Source organism: Lytechinus pictus, chromosome 5 (genome assembly GCF_037042905.1).
Source record: "Lytechinus pictus isolate F3 Inbred chromosome 5, Lp3.0, whole genome shotgun sequence".
NCBI classification, from domain to species: Eukaryota; Metazoa; Echinodermata; class Echinoidea; order Temnopleuroida; family Toxopneustidae; genus Lytechinus; species Lytechinus pictus.
Window position 1 is genome coordinate 41,352,011 of NC_087249.1, and position 17,581 is coordinate 41,369,591.

Here is a 17,581-nt window from a genome sequence, read left to right on the forward strand (position 1 = left end):
GAGAAACATGACCCTAATAACTATAGACCTATATCTGTTATCCCTGTGGTTATGAAAATATTCGAAAGACTGGTCCATACCCAGGTTCAAGACTACATTTTGGAACATGATTTATTAGCTCGTGAACAGTCTGGATTTCGGAAGAACCACTCAAGAAGCACGGTTCTTACCTATTTGAGTGATCATCTGTACAAAACTACAAGCAAATGGATCAGGGTCGACTGACGGGAGTTGTGTTTTTAGACCTCAAAAAGGCGTTTGACTCAGTCGACCATGATCTATTGCTTCACAAACTTACCATGTATGGAATTCTTGGAGCGGAGTATAATTGGTTTAAAACTACATAAAACATCGTTCACAGTGTACTTCTGTAAAAACATCTCCCTCTGAATTGAAAAAAGTACAAACAGGAGTGCCTCAAGGCTCAATCTTGGGGCCTCTCCTGTTTACTATAATGGTGAATGACATGCCCAATGTACTTAAGAAATGTAAGATCATGCTCTATGCTGATGACACTGCATTAATGTACAGTGCTAAATCCACTGAAGAAATTGAAACAGAAATCAATGCTGATCTTCAGAGAATAAGTCAATGGCTAATATTAAATCGACTTACATTAAACCCTGAAAAGTCGAAATTCATGTTATTTGGTACCTCAAACAAACTGAAAAATGCTAATCTCTTAAATGTGCAAGTTGATAATCATGTCCTTGAAAGAGTTTCAAATTTCAAATACCTGGGCACGTGGTTGGACGAGTCACTCAACTGGCAAAAACAAGTTGATGAGATGAGCAAAAAAATTGGCTCACGTATTGCCTTATTAAGTAGACTAAGAAAGTACTTAACTATCGATAGTGCCAAACTCCTAGCTAATGCCTTGATAACACCTCATTTTGACTACTGCAGTCCTTCCTGGGCTAACTGTTCACAGTACATAAAGAATGTTCTCATTGCCCAACATAAGAAAATGGCAAGACTTGTCCTTAGATGTAATTTTATGACACTTACTGTTGATGTATTGTCACAATTGAAATGGGTAAACATTGAACAAAGATGGAAATTCAACAAATGTAAATTAATGTATAATGCACTGAATGGAGAGGGTCCTAAATATATTTCTGATATGTTTACTAAAAGTAATAGTGTCCACACTCACAGTACGAGGGGTGCCACCTCACAAGGCTTGCTAGTGCCTATGGTCAAAACACAGATGGGGAAAAAAGCTTTTCTCATGAAGGGTCGCTCTTGTGGAACGGACTTCCTTCAGCTCTTAAAAATGCAGCAACTAAAGAAGCATTCACCACCTTATACTGGATGTTAGCAAACACTCATGAGGGATTGTAGCTACTTGTTTATGCAGTTGTTAGCTTGCCAGTGAGTGTAAATCGTTTAAATAGCAATCTTATGTAACTTTATATTATCATGTAACATACAGTCACTATTGAAACTTAAATACTCATATCATATGTAATATTTTATATCATGCGTGAAATAAATGTAAAAAATTGTTATTAACTAGAATAATATGATTTAGTCAAATGAATATTGATAAGTAATAACCACTCTGTAGTATAAGTGTAATGTGCACTAGCGTACCTACGGGGGGGGCAGGGGGGGCACTCTGCCCCCCCCCTGACGAGTCACAACCCATGCAAAAACGTATCTTTGCCCCCCCTGACGGGCTTGAAAAACCCTTTTTTGCCCCCCCCCCTGACGAGCTTTAAGACCTTTTTTTTTGCTTGTCAATTTTTTTCTGTTACGAAATCCTTCATTTGTGATCGAAGACCTTTTTTTTTTTTTTTTTTTTTTTTTTTTTTTTTTTTTTGCTTGTCAAATTTTTTGGCGGACGGTTTTGCCCCCCCTTTGGAAAATCCTAGGTACGCCACTGGTAATGTGTATCTTTTTTTTTAAGTATAAGTAGTTTGAGTATACGGTATATACTCAGTTCTTTCAATGAGTTCTTTTTTTGTATGATAGATCGATTTCTAAATTCACCCTTGCATTTTCGCTGAATTGATGAATTTATAATTATAAAAACGTAGTAACCTTTAATAATGAAAATACATACTTATCAATTTTTCCTTGTTTTCCTGTCAATTTCCAATATTGCTTCCTTTTTTTAAGAACTCAAATTATTTTTCTCTCTTCGTATTGCAGTGTAACAATGTCGACTTTATAATGTGTTGTATAAAATGTGTTATTTTGATCGTTTTGTGTATATATGTATTGTGCAGGGACCTGGTTGACAACATTGTCTAAACCACTGAACAGGCTACCCTGGGTAAAGAAGACAAATAAAAAAATATATTAAGTCAACATAATTATTACGCATGGCTAGATCCGTTATCTTGCCAAGTCGATATACCAAACGTTTTATGTCAACACGAGATCGCGAAATAAGTTAACTCGCCAAGTCCAAATACAAAAAGCTAATGGACAGAGGCTATTCTCTTTTCTCCTATTTCCTTTCTTCCCCTTTCCGATTCTTTCCTTTAATTTCTTCTCATTTCTCTCTTCCCAATCATTCATTTTCTCCCTCTAGATCTCTCTTGCTTCTCTGTCTCTATCTATAATCTTTCTTTCCTCTCTCCCTTTCCATTCTCTTTCTTTCATTTCTTTTTTTCTCTTTCACTTTTCTTTCCCTTCTTTTCTTTCTTTCTCTCCCTTCCCATTTCCCCCTTTCTTTTCTTTTGCTTCTATTTCTTTGTCTGTTCCCCTTCCCTTTCTTTCCTCGCTCTCCTTTCTTTTCCTTCTCTTTCTTTCCCCATTTCCTTTTTTGTGGGGGGGGGTGGTGCTTTGGAAATGTTGTTGATGGTGTTTGTGTTTGTATGGTGATAAAATGAAAATCTTCTGAAAAGTATATTACAGTACTAATCAAAATCATACTGGAATTTTTTTTAATGCAAAATATTTCTAACTGTATCTGTTTCAGAGAGATAATACGATTTCCAATTGGTGTATTCCATCAATTCTCATTTTGCCAACTCTGTTTTCACACAATATAATAATGTTGTATTGTACAGTCAAAGACTGAACCTATAAACTATCACCCAATCTATGAATATGACAGGGCCACTCTTTGATAATCCTGTGTACAACTAATAAATAAATATCGAAAGGCAATACATATGTACTTTAAAATATGATGGGCACTTTATTTACATTTTTAAAAAGACATTGCACAACACAACTGCTAGACCGAATCATAATCCCCATGAATTTCCTTTAAAGAAAAGGGGAGGGGGTGAATAAAAGACGAATCTTCACTGAACCAAAATGGTTGGATTTTTGTAGAAACATCTCTTTCATATGGTAAAACATATGAAGAGACGTTTATTCAGTGCATCTTTACTCTAGTGAGACCTTGATATTATTATATGATGTCCATATCTTAATATTTTATAGGGGCATTATTTCAGTTCTTGTATTAATTCATATTTTGTTCTGGTTTTTATGAATGCCTATTTCGAGCCATGTTTTAGTTAAACGAGTTACTTTGTGTCAGACACAATAATCAATGCAATCAATTATCGAGATTAGCCCACAATCTATCACTAAGCTTGGTGAAACCGGGGCCTGGAATGTTTTTTTGATTGAATGTTGGAGAAATAACCCAACACTTAAACAAAATTAAAGATAAAAATAAACATGATACTTCTTTAGCTATACATGATAGAAATTAGGAAGAATAGTAAAATAATAAAAATTTACAAAATGTATTTCACAACATAATTCTACATAATCTTACATAGTTTGAGAGACACAATTTGTATAAAATCCTCTTGAATGAAATAGGTAAACAAATATATATCACCATCATATGAATCTGCCTTGGTCAAATCTATTAGGACAATAAAAATCTGTTCCGCCGAGGTAAATTCAACTTAGAAGATGTACATAACACGTTTTGCACATTCTGGTCTGAAATACTGCTTCAAGTTGGGCAATTATTTGACTAATGCAAGGTAGGCTGATGCAGTGTCTCCTATATATATATAAAAGTTCCTGAGTTCTATAGGTAGGTTCTAGAACATGATTGTCACATACAAATAGAAATTTATGCAAGGCAAAAGAATTCTGTTAAAAAAGTGAAAAATATACGCATAATACAATTATGTACATAATTTGCATAGCAACTGTACAGATTTACATATTCACACTGATCGAAGAAATTTTAAACATAAATTACAATGTACTTACACAATGAAACCCCTCTAAGATATTTTTCTAGTTAAAAAAATGATTTGGCTGAAATATATTTTTCTCCACCCGATAAAAGGCTGAATGAAACGCCATTCTCCTTTGAAAACAACTATTTTCTACTTTTTTTAGACGACATTTGTTCTTGTTAAAACATAATTATCTTTTCAGCCTCTCATGGTTTAATTCACCAAGGAAAACTTGATTGTCAATACACTGATTATAATTGATTAAAATTACAATTTTTATTTGCATTTTAACCTAAAGCCAAGTTAAAACTCATAAAAAAGTTGAGCTTAATACATAATGACAAATCAAACAAGCATACCCCAGAAGTAATAAACCACATGTAAAGTTATAACTTTATTATATTTTCAAATTTTCATTTAAACCCCCATTCCACAGAGAACAAGACCGCTGAAAGACCTTTGAAAGATCTCTATAGGACTAGTCTAAGACCAGTAAGACAAGAAATATCTATCAGTCTTTCAGAGTTCTTTGAGGGGTCTTTCTGAGCCATTCCACAGAGATGACAAATTGCAGTGATCTTGAAGACCGCTGTAAGACTTCACCAATTGTAAGTCTTTCAGTGGTCTTTCAACGGTCTCCGTTCTGTGGAATGGGGGCCTAAGCTGTGATGTGCACATCAATGCCTCCCCAATTGGATACAGGCCAAAATATAACTGCTTTGTGCTTGCAAGGAAAATCTAAGAATATCCTAACTTTCTTGTTTTCAAACTGATTTTGATGGTATTTTAAGTGTTATACACGTTTCATTTCTCTCTATATACATCATTCTATCCCTAAATCGATGGACTTGATCTTTGAAATTAAAACAACAAAATAATATTTAATTTACCACCAATTTCTGCAAAGAATCCGTTGGTAATTTCTTTTTAAGGAAAATGGTCATGCATTAAAAAAATCTTCAAACTTAACATTTTTGTTATTAACACAATTGATTAATGAATACTATTGCGGTCACATAAATAATGTAATGTTCAAAGTTGGTTCAAAATGTTTTTGTTTCTTTATGGGAAGAGGTCCCTGCATAGAATGTAATTAAACTTGTACCTCCTTTTCATTTTTTGTTAGTTTCACCTATTGAAAATCGAAGTAACAAACTGAATGTGCCCATATTCAAGCAATCTTCAAAATGGATAACACACTGGATCACAGATAAAATATCCCATAGAACTCTGATTCGTTGACCATGTGAACTGAGCTTCTTACAATCATGCATCATCAATGGCAATCGGATTCTTAGTTCACATGACGGATACTTTAGAATTCCAATCTTTTAAAGCCCTGTCACAATGTTCCATGCAAGCCTTGCGGGTGATTGCCCACAACTGACCTGCAACAAAGTTTCAAGCACGTTCAAAACTTATCTGCGTGCAAATCAGACTTGCTTGCGCTTCTATGGGCAACTGCGTGTGAGATGCATGCAAGATACTGTCAACGCAGGCGACCTACGGGTCGCAAAAAAGTGACCCGCAAGGCTTGCACGGAACGATGTGACAGTACCTTTAAGAAGTGATTTCATGTATCTGTGATCTTGGTTTTTGTAGAGAATTCTTGGCTGAGGAGTTTCATCACTTCTGCGTGTTTTGCAGCCCCGTGGGTCTTCTTTACAGATGCGTAGTTCTCCTTGACGAACGCAGCGAAGGGGTTGGGTCCCCGCGCCCTGGCAGGGGTGCCGTCTTTTCTCAGCGTGGGCTGCAGTTCCAGGCGGCCGTTGCAGTAGGCACAGCAGAACCTCTTGGTGTCGACTGACTTTGAGTGCCGACCAATGCTGAAAGAGAGTGTTAAAAAATTGAAATGTTAGCGAATATAACTACGGTAAAAAGACTTCATGAAATACTCATCAATAATAGTGACTTTTGATTAATTCAGACAAAAAGTCCAAATAATACTTCTTTTTTGTCAATTTTTTTGTCATCTACATTTACAAAAATAATGTCAGAGATTAGGACAGAACTTCACACATTGCACAGCCTTCCTATTTGAAGCACTCATCACACATAACCAGCTCATAACACAACTGCAGAATTTAATCTGTCCAGATTATGAGACCACTGCTTTACCAAGTTAGCCATCCCATCTCTGCAAAACCATAATTTAAATTTATACGTAACCCCTCCTCACACATACACACCACAGAGTAGAAATTGTGTATATACCAAATAGCGTAAAGTATCTTTCATCACAATATAGTAAAAGGTCAAGTCCACCACAGATAAATGCTGACTTGAATCAATAGAGAAAAATCAAACAAGTATATTGCTGAAAATTTCATCAAAATCGGATGTGAAATAAGAAAGTTATAACATTTTAAAGTTTCGCTTAGTTTTCATAACATAGTTACAAGTGAGATGAAAATGAGAGAGAGTCAATGATGTCCCTCACCCACTATTTCTTTTGTTTTTATTGTTTGAATTATACAATATTTCAATTTGAATAGATTTGACAACAAAGATCAACTTGACTGAACCATAAAACATTTAAACAATGGTAATACTACATGTTCAGGGAGGAATAAAACATCGCCTCACATGACAATGAGGAGAATATTAAAATAATTAATATTTCACATACTAAAATACAAAAAAAATAGTGAGTGGATGTCATCAGTCCCCTCATTTGCATACTGACCAGGATGTGAATTGAACTGTGAAATTAAGCAAAACTTTAAAATGTCATGAATTTCTTATTTTACGCCCCAATTTTTTTTAAATTTTCAGTGATATGCTTATTGGATGTTTCTCTTTTCATTCAAATAAATCAATTTTTTTATTTTATGCCCGATTTTGATGAAATTTTCAGTGATATGCTTATTGGATATTTCTCTTTTTATTCAACTAAATTCAATTTCTAATTTTATTCCCTGATTTTTGATGAAGTTTTCAGTGATATACCGGTACTTATTTTTTCTCTCTTTCTATTCAAATAAATAGAATTTCTTATTTTACGCCCTGATTTTGATGAAATTTTCAGTGATATGCTTTCCTCTTTTTATTCAAATAAACTTTTTATTGCGATGGACTTGTCCTTTAATACGGTCCCAGTATTCTGACTGGTCAAAACACATAGATACTTACATGTTTCCACACTCAACACATTTGTACTTATACTTGGTGTTGATCTCATAGGTATGACATCTCTTTATGACTGGGATCTCGGGATGGGCAAGGTTAGCCTTGGCAGCCCTAATATGATATTTTAAAAAAATAAAACAATACACATTATTAATCACTATTTTTTTTTCTTTGCAGTGCAGTATACTAGCTTTCAGCCAATAAACTTTTTCATTTAGCTTGTCAAGTTTGTGCAGTCATTTATTACTCTGCATTGGGCAGCAAAAAATGATAATGTATTAATAAAGACCATTAATATTATGCATAAATAATATCTTATATTTGGTAGGTTCATTTCAAGCATTCAAAATATTGCTTTTCTTGATAAAATTATTTTTCATCATTTTGTATAATGGACAGGTGTCTTGTGTTTCACATTGAGAATGCGATGGAATATCTTTGAATGTTTACACACACAAAAAATCATTATGATGTTTATTTGCATTCCCAGTAAAAAAATTAAAAAAATTATTATCCCTTTAATTAATGTAGCTTTGAAGAAAAAAAATAATAACTAAATTTATTGACATACATGTATGCAATGCAGAATTAGTTTCCCATTTGAGTAAACATTTTCAAAAAGAAAATAGACACGAAATGGAATAAGAGTACACAAAAACAAAACAGCCATACAGCCACAGCTCATATTTAAAAAAAAATACTGATGTGATACAAATTGATACAATTTGCATGGATTTTTATTCTTTATAGCAGCCCTGCATACAAATTTATTGGAAAAAACACAAAATATCTTTATCTCCAACATGAAGCAAACAAACTCATACTGTGCATGAAAGAGAAGGAATACAATATACAACATACCAGTACTTCCAGAACTTCCCGTGACCATCGCTAACTCCATGGATCAGCCAGGCCGCGGCATGACATAGCTCATGAACCAATGTATCTCTTAGACGTTCTGAAAAAGTAAAAGTTGTTTACTCGTAAAATGTTATAAGCAGGTACTTTTTCTGAGGTATTGTTTATAGTGTACTGCATTTGTATTTGATTTAAGACAGAACTAATTTTTTAAAAATAAAACTATTTGAAAAATAAGAATTTTGTCATTTTTTTTAAAGTTTAATAGTCCAAAGTGTTTTTCATCAACATCTGCTGTCTGACAAATTGTCGGATCTGGGGAGCATTTCATCAACTTTTTTGTCCAACACGTTGTCAGATCTTTCCTGGATTATGATTGGCTGAGAATCAATGTTGCTATGGTAACTGTCGGATAAAACAGGACTTGTCGGATAAAACGCCTGACAAGTCCTTTCATGAAATGCTCCCCTAACAACTCATTTGATTGACTGAGAAGCACTGTTATTAAGGCATTTAATGAAATGACTTGTCGGATGCTGTGAGGATTACAGATATGGTTAGATTAGGGATTTGGTTTCGTGTTTAGATTTGATTTAATGCCGAAACTCTTTTCATAATGTTGCCCTCACACTACTGGCAGTAAATAGCATTAAACAAGGATTTGGGGGTTTCTTTGTTTTCCAGCAGACCTAAAACATTTTTTGGAAAATCTTTGATATTCACTGGTTATATTACTGCAGTAATGAGGTACTGGCATATATGAACAGGTTAAACGTTGTAGGAGAAAAAAAGAGATCATGGAATGCTACTTACCAGCTGAGTCACAGACTTTGACAGACAGTTCGATCCTAGCCGTCCTGTCGCCAAGCCTCTTCTTGTAGAAGCAGAATCCGGCTGTCTTCCTCATTCTGTTGTTCCAGGTGATACTGAAGTCAGAGGGTAGCTGTAGATCAAGAGAGTGATAAATAAAATAGACAATAGTGAGATATCTTTATAATCAGATGGAAGCTGTAGATCAAGAGGGCGACAAATGAAATAGACAATAGTAAGATATCTTTATAATCAGACAATAGTAAGATATCTTTATAATCGGACAATAGTAAGATATCTTTATAATCGGACAATAGTAAGATATCTTTATAATCAGATGGAAGCTGTAGATCAAGAGAGTAATAAATGTATTAGACAATAGTAAGACATCTTTATAATCAGATGGAAGCTGTAGATCAAGAGGGCGACAAATGTAATAGACAATAGTAAGATATCTTTATAATCAGACAATAGTAAGATATCTTTATAATCGGACAATAGTAATATATCTTCATAATCAGACAATAGTAAGATATCTTTATAATCAGATGGAAGCTGTAGATCAAGAGAGTAATAAATGTATTAGACAATAGTAAGACATCTTTATAATCAGATGGAAGCTGTAGATCAAGAGAGTAATAAATGTATTAGACAATAGTAAGATATCTTTATAATCAGACAATAGAAAGATATCTTTATAATCAGACAATAGTAAGATATCTTTATAATCAGGTGGAAGCTGTAGATCAAGAGGGCGACAAATGTAATAGACAATAGTAAGATATCTTTATAATCAGACAATAGTAAGATATCTTTATAATCGGACAATAGTAAGATATCTTTATAATCGGACAATAGTAAGATATCTTTATAATCAGATGGAAGCTGTAGATCAAGAGAGTAATAAATGTATTAGACAATAGTAAGACATCTTTATAATCAGATGGAAGCTGTAGATCAAGAGAGTAATAAATGTATTAGACAATAGTAAGATATCTTTATAATCAGACAATAGAAAGATATCTTTATAATCAGACAATAGTAAGATATCTTTATAATCAGGTGGAAGCTGTAGATCAAGAGAGCGATAAATGTATTAGACAATAGTAAGATATCTTTATAATCAGATAACAGTAAGATATCTTTATAATCAGACAATAGTAAGATATCTTTATAATCAGACATTAGTAAGATATCTTTATAATCAGACAATAGTAAGATATCTTTATAATCAGATGGAAGCTGTAGATCAAGAGAGCGATAAATGTATTAGACTATAGTTAGATATCTTAATAATCACACAATAGTAAGATATCTTCATAATCACACAATAGTAAGATATATTCATAATCAGACAATAGTAAGATATCTTTATAATCAGACAATTGTAAGATATCTTTATAATCAGACAATAGTAAGATATCTTAATAATGAGACAATAGTAAGATATCTATATAATCAGACACTAGTAAGATATCTTTATAATCAGACAATAGTAAGATATTTTAATAATCAGACATTAGTGAGATATCTTTACAATCAGACAATAGTAAGATATCTTTATAATCAGACAATAGTAAGATAGATATCTTTATAACCAGACAATAGTAAGGTATCTTTATAATCATATGAAAGCTGTTGATCAAGAGAGCAATCAATTGGACAATAGTAAGATATCTTTATATTATAATCACGGCTACCCTGATTATCAGGGGCTCAAGAATTCTAGAAACTTCTTCAGACCGAATCTCATTTACACACCCTGAATGGAGAGTGGCAATTGTAGATTAAATGCCTTGCCAAAGGATGCAAGTGCTGCGGTGGGATTTGAACCCCGAACATTATGGTTCAAAGTCCGGAGACTTACCCACTGAGCTACAACACCTCTACTTAAAGATGTGGTTATGTGTGTGAGGATGTGAGGGGGGCCATACAACCCATCCACCCCACCAAAAAAATTTGTATCCCAATTATGGCTAGAATAGATAAGAAAGTTTGAAAATGAATAGCTCCTTTTCTATTACTGTACCTTGCTTTCAAAGATACTTTCATTGTATAGCTTGAACAGTTTCTGAGTGAGCTCATCCTTATTCCGTTTGAAGTCACTCACATATCTCGACCTGGTCGACATTCCCTTCCCCGGGGTGGACAGAGAAGCCAGGAACGACACTGGGGCGGGTCGCTCGTTGGGAGAGGGGGTGTGCGGGTATTGGTTTGTAGGCAGTGTGGTGGGCTGGAGGGGACGGCGCTGCCTGGCTGGGGTTTTCTTCAATGAGGTGTTGGAAGTGACTACTGTCAAAGAGAGCACAAAAAGAGAATATAAAGAAGATCGATAGTGCACCTTTACCACATCACTGCAAGGAAACACAGGACCTTGCGTTTCATCTTTTAATAGAGGGGTCACATTTTCGGTTTGATCATTATCTAAAGCGATATGCTGTCCAAACACAACAGGCCCGTTTCATGAAGCATCTTGTCCATAAATTCAACTGACAAATTCTCTCTGAGCCAATCAGATGCAAGGCTTCCAGTAGTTTACGACAAATAGTCAGTGAAAATCACCATTTGTTTCACGGCAAGCTGCACAGTTCTGTTTCTCATTGTCAAACTATAAAGCCACTACGTAATTTCAAATGCAACAACTTCCAATCAGATGCATTGTTAACGCAGTCATGCCTTCTGCACTCTCCTGAACAATGAAACTTTTGAAATACAAAATTTTGTCCCCCCCCCCCCCAGAAATGATATGAATGGAAATACAACATTTTATTACTGCAGATATGATATGAATGTGTGCATAATACATCCATGCAAAGTTTTTGAAAAAAAATTAATGTGCATTCATGTAAATGATTGCCACGTATCACTGACAGAATTGTGAGATTTTCAGATGCCCCTGTAACAAATGACTAAAGATTGTATTTTAATTCAAATTTAAATTGCAATGAACAGACATATCACCTCAATTCTTAAACATAAGGAGTGCACTGTACGTTACTTGGCTGTTACTAGCAGGCAATATGTTAATATAGAAAACTAAGGTACTTTTGTACACTGCAAAACTGCATGGAAGGCAGTCTGTGATGTAAAAATATATTTATGCTGCCATGAACTAATGGCAGAATATAACAGGAGCAAGACAATGTCCAGATGCTGTAAAGCACGACAAAGGAAATCTGCCCCAAAATGATATTTCTCACCTTTCGAACTTGGTTTTCTAACAACAGGAGTGTGATTTGGAATCACAAAGACGTCATCATCATCGTCGTCTGAGGAAATAAGTTGACTAAGTATGCTACCAGAACGACTGCCAACAGTTGGTCGCTGATGAATCAAAAATAAAAGAGTACATTGATGTATACAAGGTGCCTACATTTTAAGTCAACTTTCTATTTAAAGGAAAGATTCTACATAATATGTAACATAGCAGAAATCTACATCTATTTTAAGGTTACAGGTATCAACCAAATTAATTCTAAAAAATACATATAATTTCATTTTATTGGACGTATATTTGAATATAAACTGGCTGTGTGCACCCATATTCATTGTCTGTTGACTCAAATTCATAAAAATTTGATATCTTTGATCTAGTCATGTGTTGATATTTGACCTTCTCATGCCATGCAAAACATATGCAATGTATTCAACTAGTCAAACAAATTGAATTGGTTAAATAATTTAAAATCATTTTGTTGCAATTATCCTGCAGAAAAAGAAATCATATGTAATACATTTGATGTTAAATAGACCAGAAATAATACTGACTTGTAATCATATGATCAAAAAAATCTCTCTGATTCAAAGGCGTATGATTTTCTTTACTTCATAACAATTAGGTACCTTTTTAGCTACTTTGTTCTCACTAGTAAGAGGATTATCAAGATTGTTGATTTTGTGATAAAAGATTTCATCATCATCATCGTCATCACTCTTGCTCTCCAGGGGAGTGTCATCGATAAAGTCATCATCATCGACCACAAAGACAGCCTCGTCTGAGTTTGATTGTTGCTTTGGACGTTGTGGGGTCTTGACAGCTTTCAGGACTGGAATTTGATTTGATTTTAATTGATTTTTTTTACTCTTATTTTACAATTCATAATACAATATACATGATAAACAAAGAATAATTGAAGTACAGATAAAGTTGAAAAGTGAACATGTCTACAAAAAAAAAGTATTCAATGAATATTAAATTACAATATCAAAGTCGGAAATGAGGTATCTGCAAGAAACATAAGTACTAGAATGATTGAATATATCCAGGATGAAGTATAATTCTTGATTCAAATAAGAAATAAACACTATTCCCTTGAAATATTCCTTCTCCATGGGCGGAAATCCCAGGGGGGACGTGTCCCCCTACCAAAAATAGTAGGGGGGGCACAATATCAAATGTCCCCCTACTATTTTTGGTATCTTATGATGGAGAAAAATACATCACTTCACAATCGAAATGATACATGTATATAAAATGACCTTACATTTTGGGTGAAAACCTTTTTTTTTTTTTGCTTGTCAAATTTTCCAGGCCCTGGTCCCCCCTAACTTTGGGGACAGATTTCCGCCCATGTCCTTCTCCTACCTTTTATTTTCACAATTAATGAAATAAGATACTATGGAGAGGAGCAATGTACACAATGGAAGACATGATATGGTAGTCTTAAATATGATAGTCCTAAAACACTTTTTAAGGCTTATCTCATAAATCATAATGAAGAAATGAACCAGAAGAGTGACAGAACACTTTGGGTGGATTTAACCAATTAAAATTAAGAGAGGAAACTTTCTAAAATAAGACACAAATATCTGACTTTGCATATCATATTCATGTTATTTAAACGACAATGCATGTTTCTTTGAATAGAGCTGTATGATTATCTCTTTCATTTCATACTCACATGATTCGAAGTCATCATCGCTGCTTGACGAGTCTTTATGTCTGCTCCTAGCATATGTAAAGAAAGAATAGAATTTGAAAATGAGTATTAAAAGGTTACAAACAGCATGTTTTTTGCTGTCATAAGATGGTAAAGAGACAAAACACTGGAATCTATCATTGTGAATATCTGGTAAACCATCATACTACATGAAATTACCGTAATAAAAAGCAAACCTATAACTTGAACAAAGGCTGACTCATTGAAGTTAAGTTGATTTTATTTAAGTATTTAAGTATAACATGAATTACTAGTATGAATGAAGATTTTTTTTTAAAGTAAATTGTAAATATGACATCATACCTTGCTTTTTTAAAAGATTCTGCATTGGTGTTGAGTGCCTGTCCATCACTCTTCTGTGGCAATGGATCCTGGTGTAAATCTTCCTTTTCCTCTTCTCTGCTACTAGCCCCACTTCCGTCTGCTCCATCATCTCCAACATCCAACCTTGTCTCCCCATCTAGGATGTCATCATCACCGTTATCCTCTCCAAGTTTTCCCTCATCTTCTTTATCATCATCATCATCATCGATCCAATCATTGTCCAGTACAACAGGAGCAGATCTTGGATTAGCACAACTTCTCCTCCTGTTCTTCTGGAATGATTCTTTGTTCCGTTTGTTTTCTCTGTGATTTTGTGTCAGTCTTTCAGTCAAACTAGGGATGTTTTCACCAAAAATATCCCCGATATCTTCAGCGTTTCCATTGGAATCGCCAATGGAATCATCATCTTGGCTGTCTGAGTGCAAAGGAGACAGCTTTGATTCATGTCTCATGGGAGGAGACATGAGCCACCTCATAGGTTGGGGCGACTCTGTGAAGTCTTTGGTTGGAACCTCTGACGCATCATCTTCAGCCTCATCCTTCGACCCTGCAAAAGTTTTGATACCTTCCTCTGTGCTTGCACGAAGCTTCCTTCCTCGAGATACTGCACCTTCACCTCTCCTCGTTGCCCTCTCCGTTGAGGATTGAGATTCATCCAGCCTTTGTACATCCTCCTTATTTGCACATTCCCAGCTATCACTTGAATGTTTATGACCCCTTTCTGGTCCACTCAATGGCTCATCTGCAGAATCTAGGTCACTATGTAAAGAACACCCCTCCAATTTGAGCCGAGTCTTGCAATCATGAATACCAGGTGGAGAACTAGATGGAGAATCTTTGGTGCTTTTCGAAGACACAGAATCGGTTATATCTCCCAAGATCTCACTGGGTTTGTCATTCTCATCCTTATATAATGAGGTGACCCCACTGTTGCTTGTGCTAAAACTTTCTGCCTGGAACTCCAACTGAAGGTTTCTAGAGATTTCATGGTCAGCTTTAGTTGGTGAAGTACTTTGGCTTTGGTCATCCTGACCACTTGCGATAGGAGACGGGCAAGATTGATTGCTATGTTTATGTGGAATATCTTGAGTTTTCTTTTTTGAGGTGGTTTGGCTCTTCTTTTTCTTAACCGATGCTCTGTTCCGTTTACTCTTCTTTTTCTTGGTGCTTTGAGAAAGCTGTAATTCAAAAAAAAAATATGACTTTATTGCACATCATCATGATCATTCACACTTACATGTATATTTACAAATATAATTATTGAATACCAATTAAAGAAGGATGACATAAGTATGATGTTCTCATTGTAAATGTGTTCAATACTCTGGATGAACAGTTGAACTAGGGCTCTAATGGCCCTAGTTCAACTCATTTTTTTCTGCCAAGATTTGGCAGATTTTTTGCCCGAGATTCACTCTCCAACATCAAATTACTTGATTGGCTGAATAAGGTTCAGCCTTATTGTGAAATTTGTCACCTCTATTCCACTCATCCAATGCGCAAAGTCATGATATAGTATCCTCTTTATACAAAAATATGGTTGGCAATGCTTTAAATTATTTTCTCTTGCCATAAAGTCAAATTGGTATTATGAAAATGTTATCATTTTCAACTATCTTTCCTAGCTTTCAAACCTTTGCTGCACACATAAATTTATCACTGGCGCTGGTATACATGTACAAACCTAAGCAGTAAGCATGCCAAAAGATAAGAACACATTATGCATACAGTAAGTGGTACATGTTTTCTGACAGTTATCATTTTTTTATCCTATTTTATAAATCTTCCATGTGAATAGCTACATGTAGAGGGTTATTAGACAGGAATAATCATTGTTTTTCTAACATTTTACTATCATCCCCATTCACATATTGTATAATATAGGCTGATGTATTGGTAAGTATAGCCAACGTAATTCAGCAGAACATACATTGTACACAGACTGAATCTTTTGGTGACATCTCTAATGACAACCACTATCTTTCTTGCCAAAACTGATGTTCAATGTCCAATGGTAGTAAGGGTGACCGATGAGCTCTCCGAGATGTTCAGAAGAAATTATAGAATGGAGTTTGATTTTGTGTCAATACCAGACCAATGCAAAATGATAATTGGTCTTCCTTCCAAGTCCATCATTCTTATTCAATCGATTTTTTATTCTCTCCTTTTTTCCTTTCTTCCTTTTTTAGATTGATTCATAAATGTTCTACCAGGGAATTATTTTCCTGGTATCGCATCGCAATTCGCTCCACATTTTTGAACGACTGTTACTTAGGAATTAAGTCTTTTTTATAGCATATTTTTACATAGGCTGTACATTACTTAGTTGAGAGCTTTTCTCTTAGTCTTATGACCAAAAATGCTATTCAAATTTGTAAAGCAAAATTATTCCCAGTCTTCATTGCTTCCTTTGGGGCCTAGATCTACATGTAACAATTATACATGTACTGTGAAGTACAGTAACATGTACTGTGAAGTACAAGTTTGACGCTGACCCACCAGGACATGATCCGGCCAACCTAAAGAGGAGACAGAATTTGGAACTGAATATAGAATAATAGAGTCTTAGACTGCGTTCAGAAGCATCCATAAGTAAGTAAGTAACTTTCTTTCCTTTATTGAGTTTATTCGTCATTCTTTTCTTTTTCCTTCTTTCTTTCATTATTTTTCCAAGTTCTTCACTTTTCTTCCTTCATTTCATTTTGGTTTCTTACCTTCGTTTTTTTTCTTTCTTTATTTCTTTCAAACTTTCTATCTAGATAATGTAACTTTAAGGTATTTTCTTTCTTTCTTTTGAAGTTTTACTTCCCCTCTTTCCGACCTTCTTCAGTCTTTCTTTCTTTCTCTTTTCTTGTTGTTATTCATTCCTTTCCTTTCTTTCTTTGAAACGTCCGCACTGCACTGTGCACCGTACCCGTCCCTAGGCCTGGCCTTGACGTGAGCCATGCATGCCCCTCGGCTCGGCGCAGGGGCCCGCGGGCGCAGCACTGTTACCGGTCTGCGATTATGTCAAAGCGGCTAACCTGTTCGAACACCTCGTCAAGATTTGCATCATGATTAGACTGCCAACCTAGTTTGATGGAAACACGTTCAAAGAGCACATTCAGTTCATCGTCACTTCCAAGACCATTCTCCATTTTTCCTCAAACTGGACAATTATTTGGAGCTGAATGAAAATAAAATGTTTATGAGATAACCGAGACAGCTTGTTGTCATTATTTGTCAGTGATATATTTTTTTTACATTATTTTAAATTTGCCGGTAGGATTTATTGCCGTACTAATATAAGGAGAAACCTCTGGACCAGATGTAAATTATTATTACAAAATAATAATCAAAAATATTATATTT

General features: G+C 34.8%; 1 protein-coding gene across 2 annotated transcripts; it reads right to left on the minus strand.

Moving 5' to 3' along the window:
* Window positions 1–3,131: 3,131 nt before the first annotated feature.
* LOC135154304 (germ cell nuclear acidic protein-like) lies at window positions 3,132–17,490 on the minus strand. 2 transcript variants are annotated; one of them, XM_064100399.1, is made up of 10 exons: window positions 17,254–17,490; window positions 14,210–15,408; window positions 13,868–13,914; window positions 12,810–13,012; window positions 12,167–12,290; window positions 10,996–11,255; window positions 8,970–9,099; window positions 8,160–8,256; window positions 7,302–7,409; window positions 3,132–5,995 (listed from the first exon to the last, which is right to left on the minus strand). In XM_064100399.1, the coding sequence occupies exons 1-10, from the start codon at window positions 17,365–17,367 to the stop codon at window positions 5,743–5,745; spliced, it is 2,535 nt and encodes an 844-aa protein (XP_063956469.1). In that variant the 5' UTR covers window positions 17,368–17,490; the 3' UTR covers window positions 3,132–5,742. The 2 variants fall into 2 exon arrangements, with proteins under 2 accessions (XP_063956469.1, XP_063956468.1); XM_064100398.1 differs by having other exon boundaries at window positions 10,996–11,258; window positions 17,254–17,487.
* Between the last annotated feature and the right edge of the window lie 91 nt (window positions 17,491–17,581).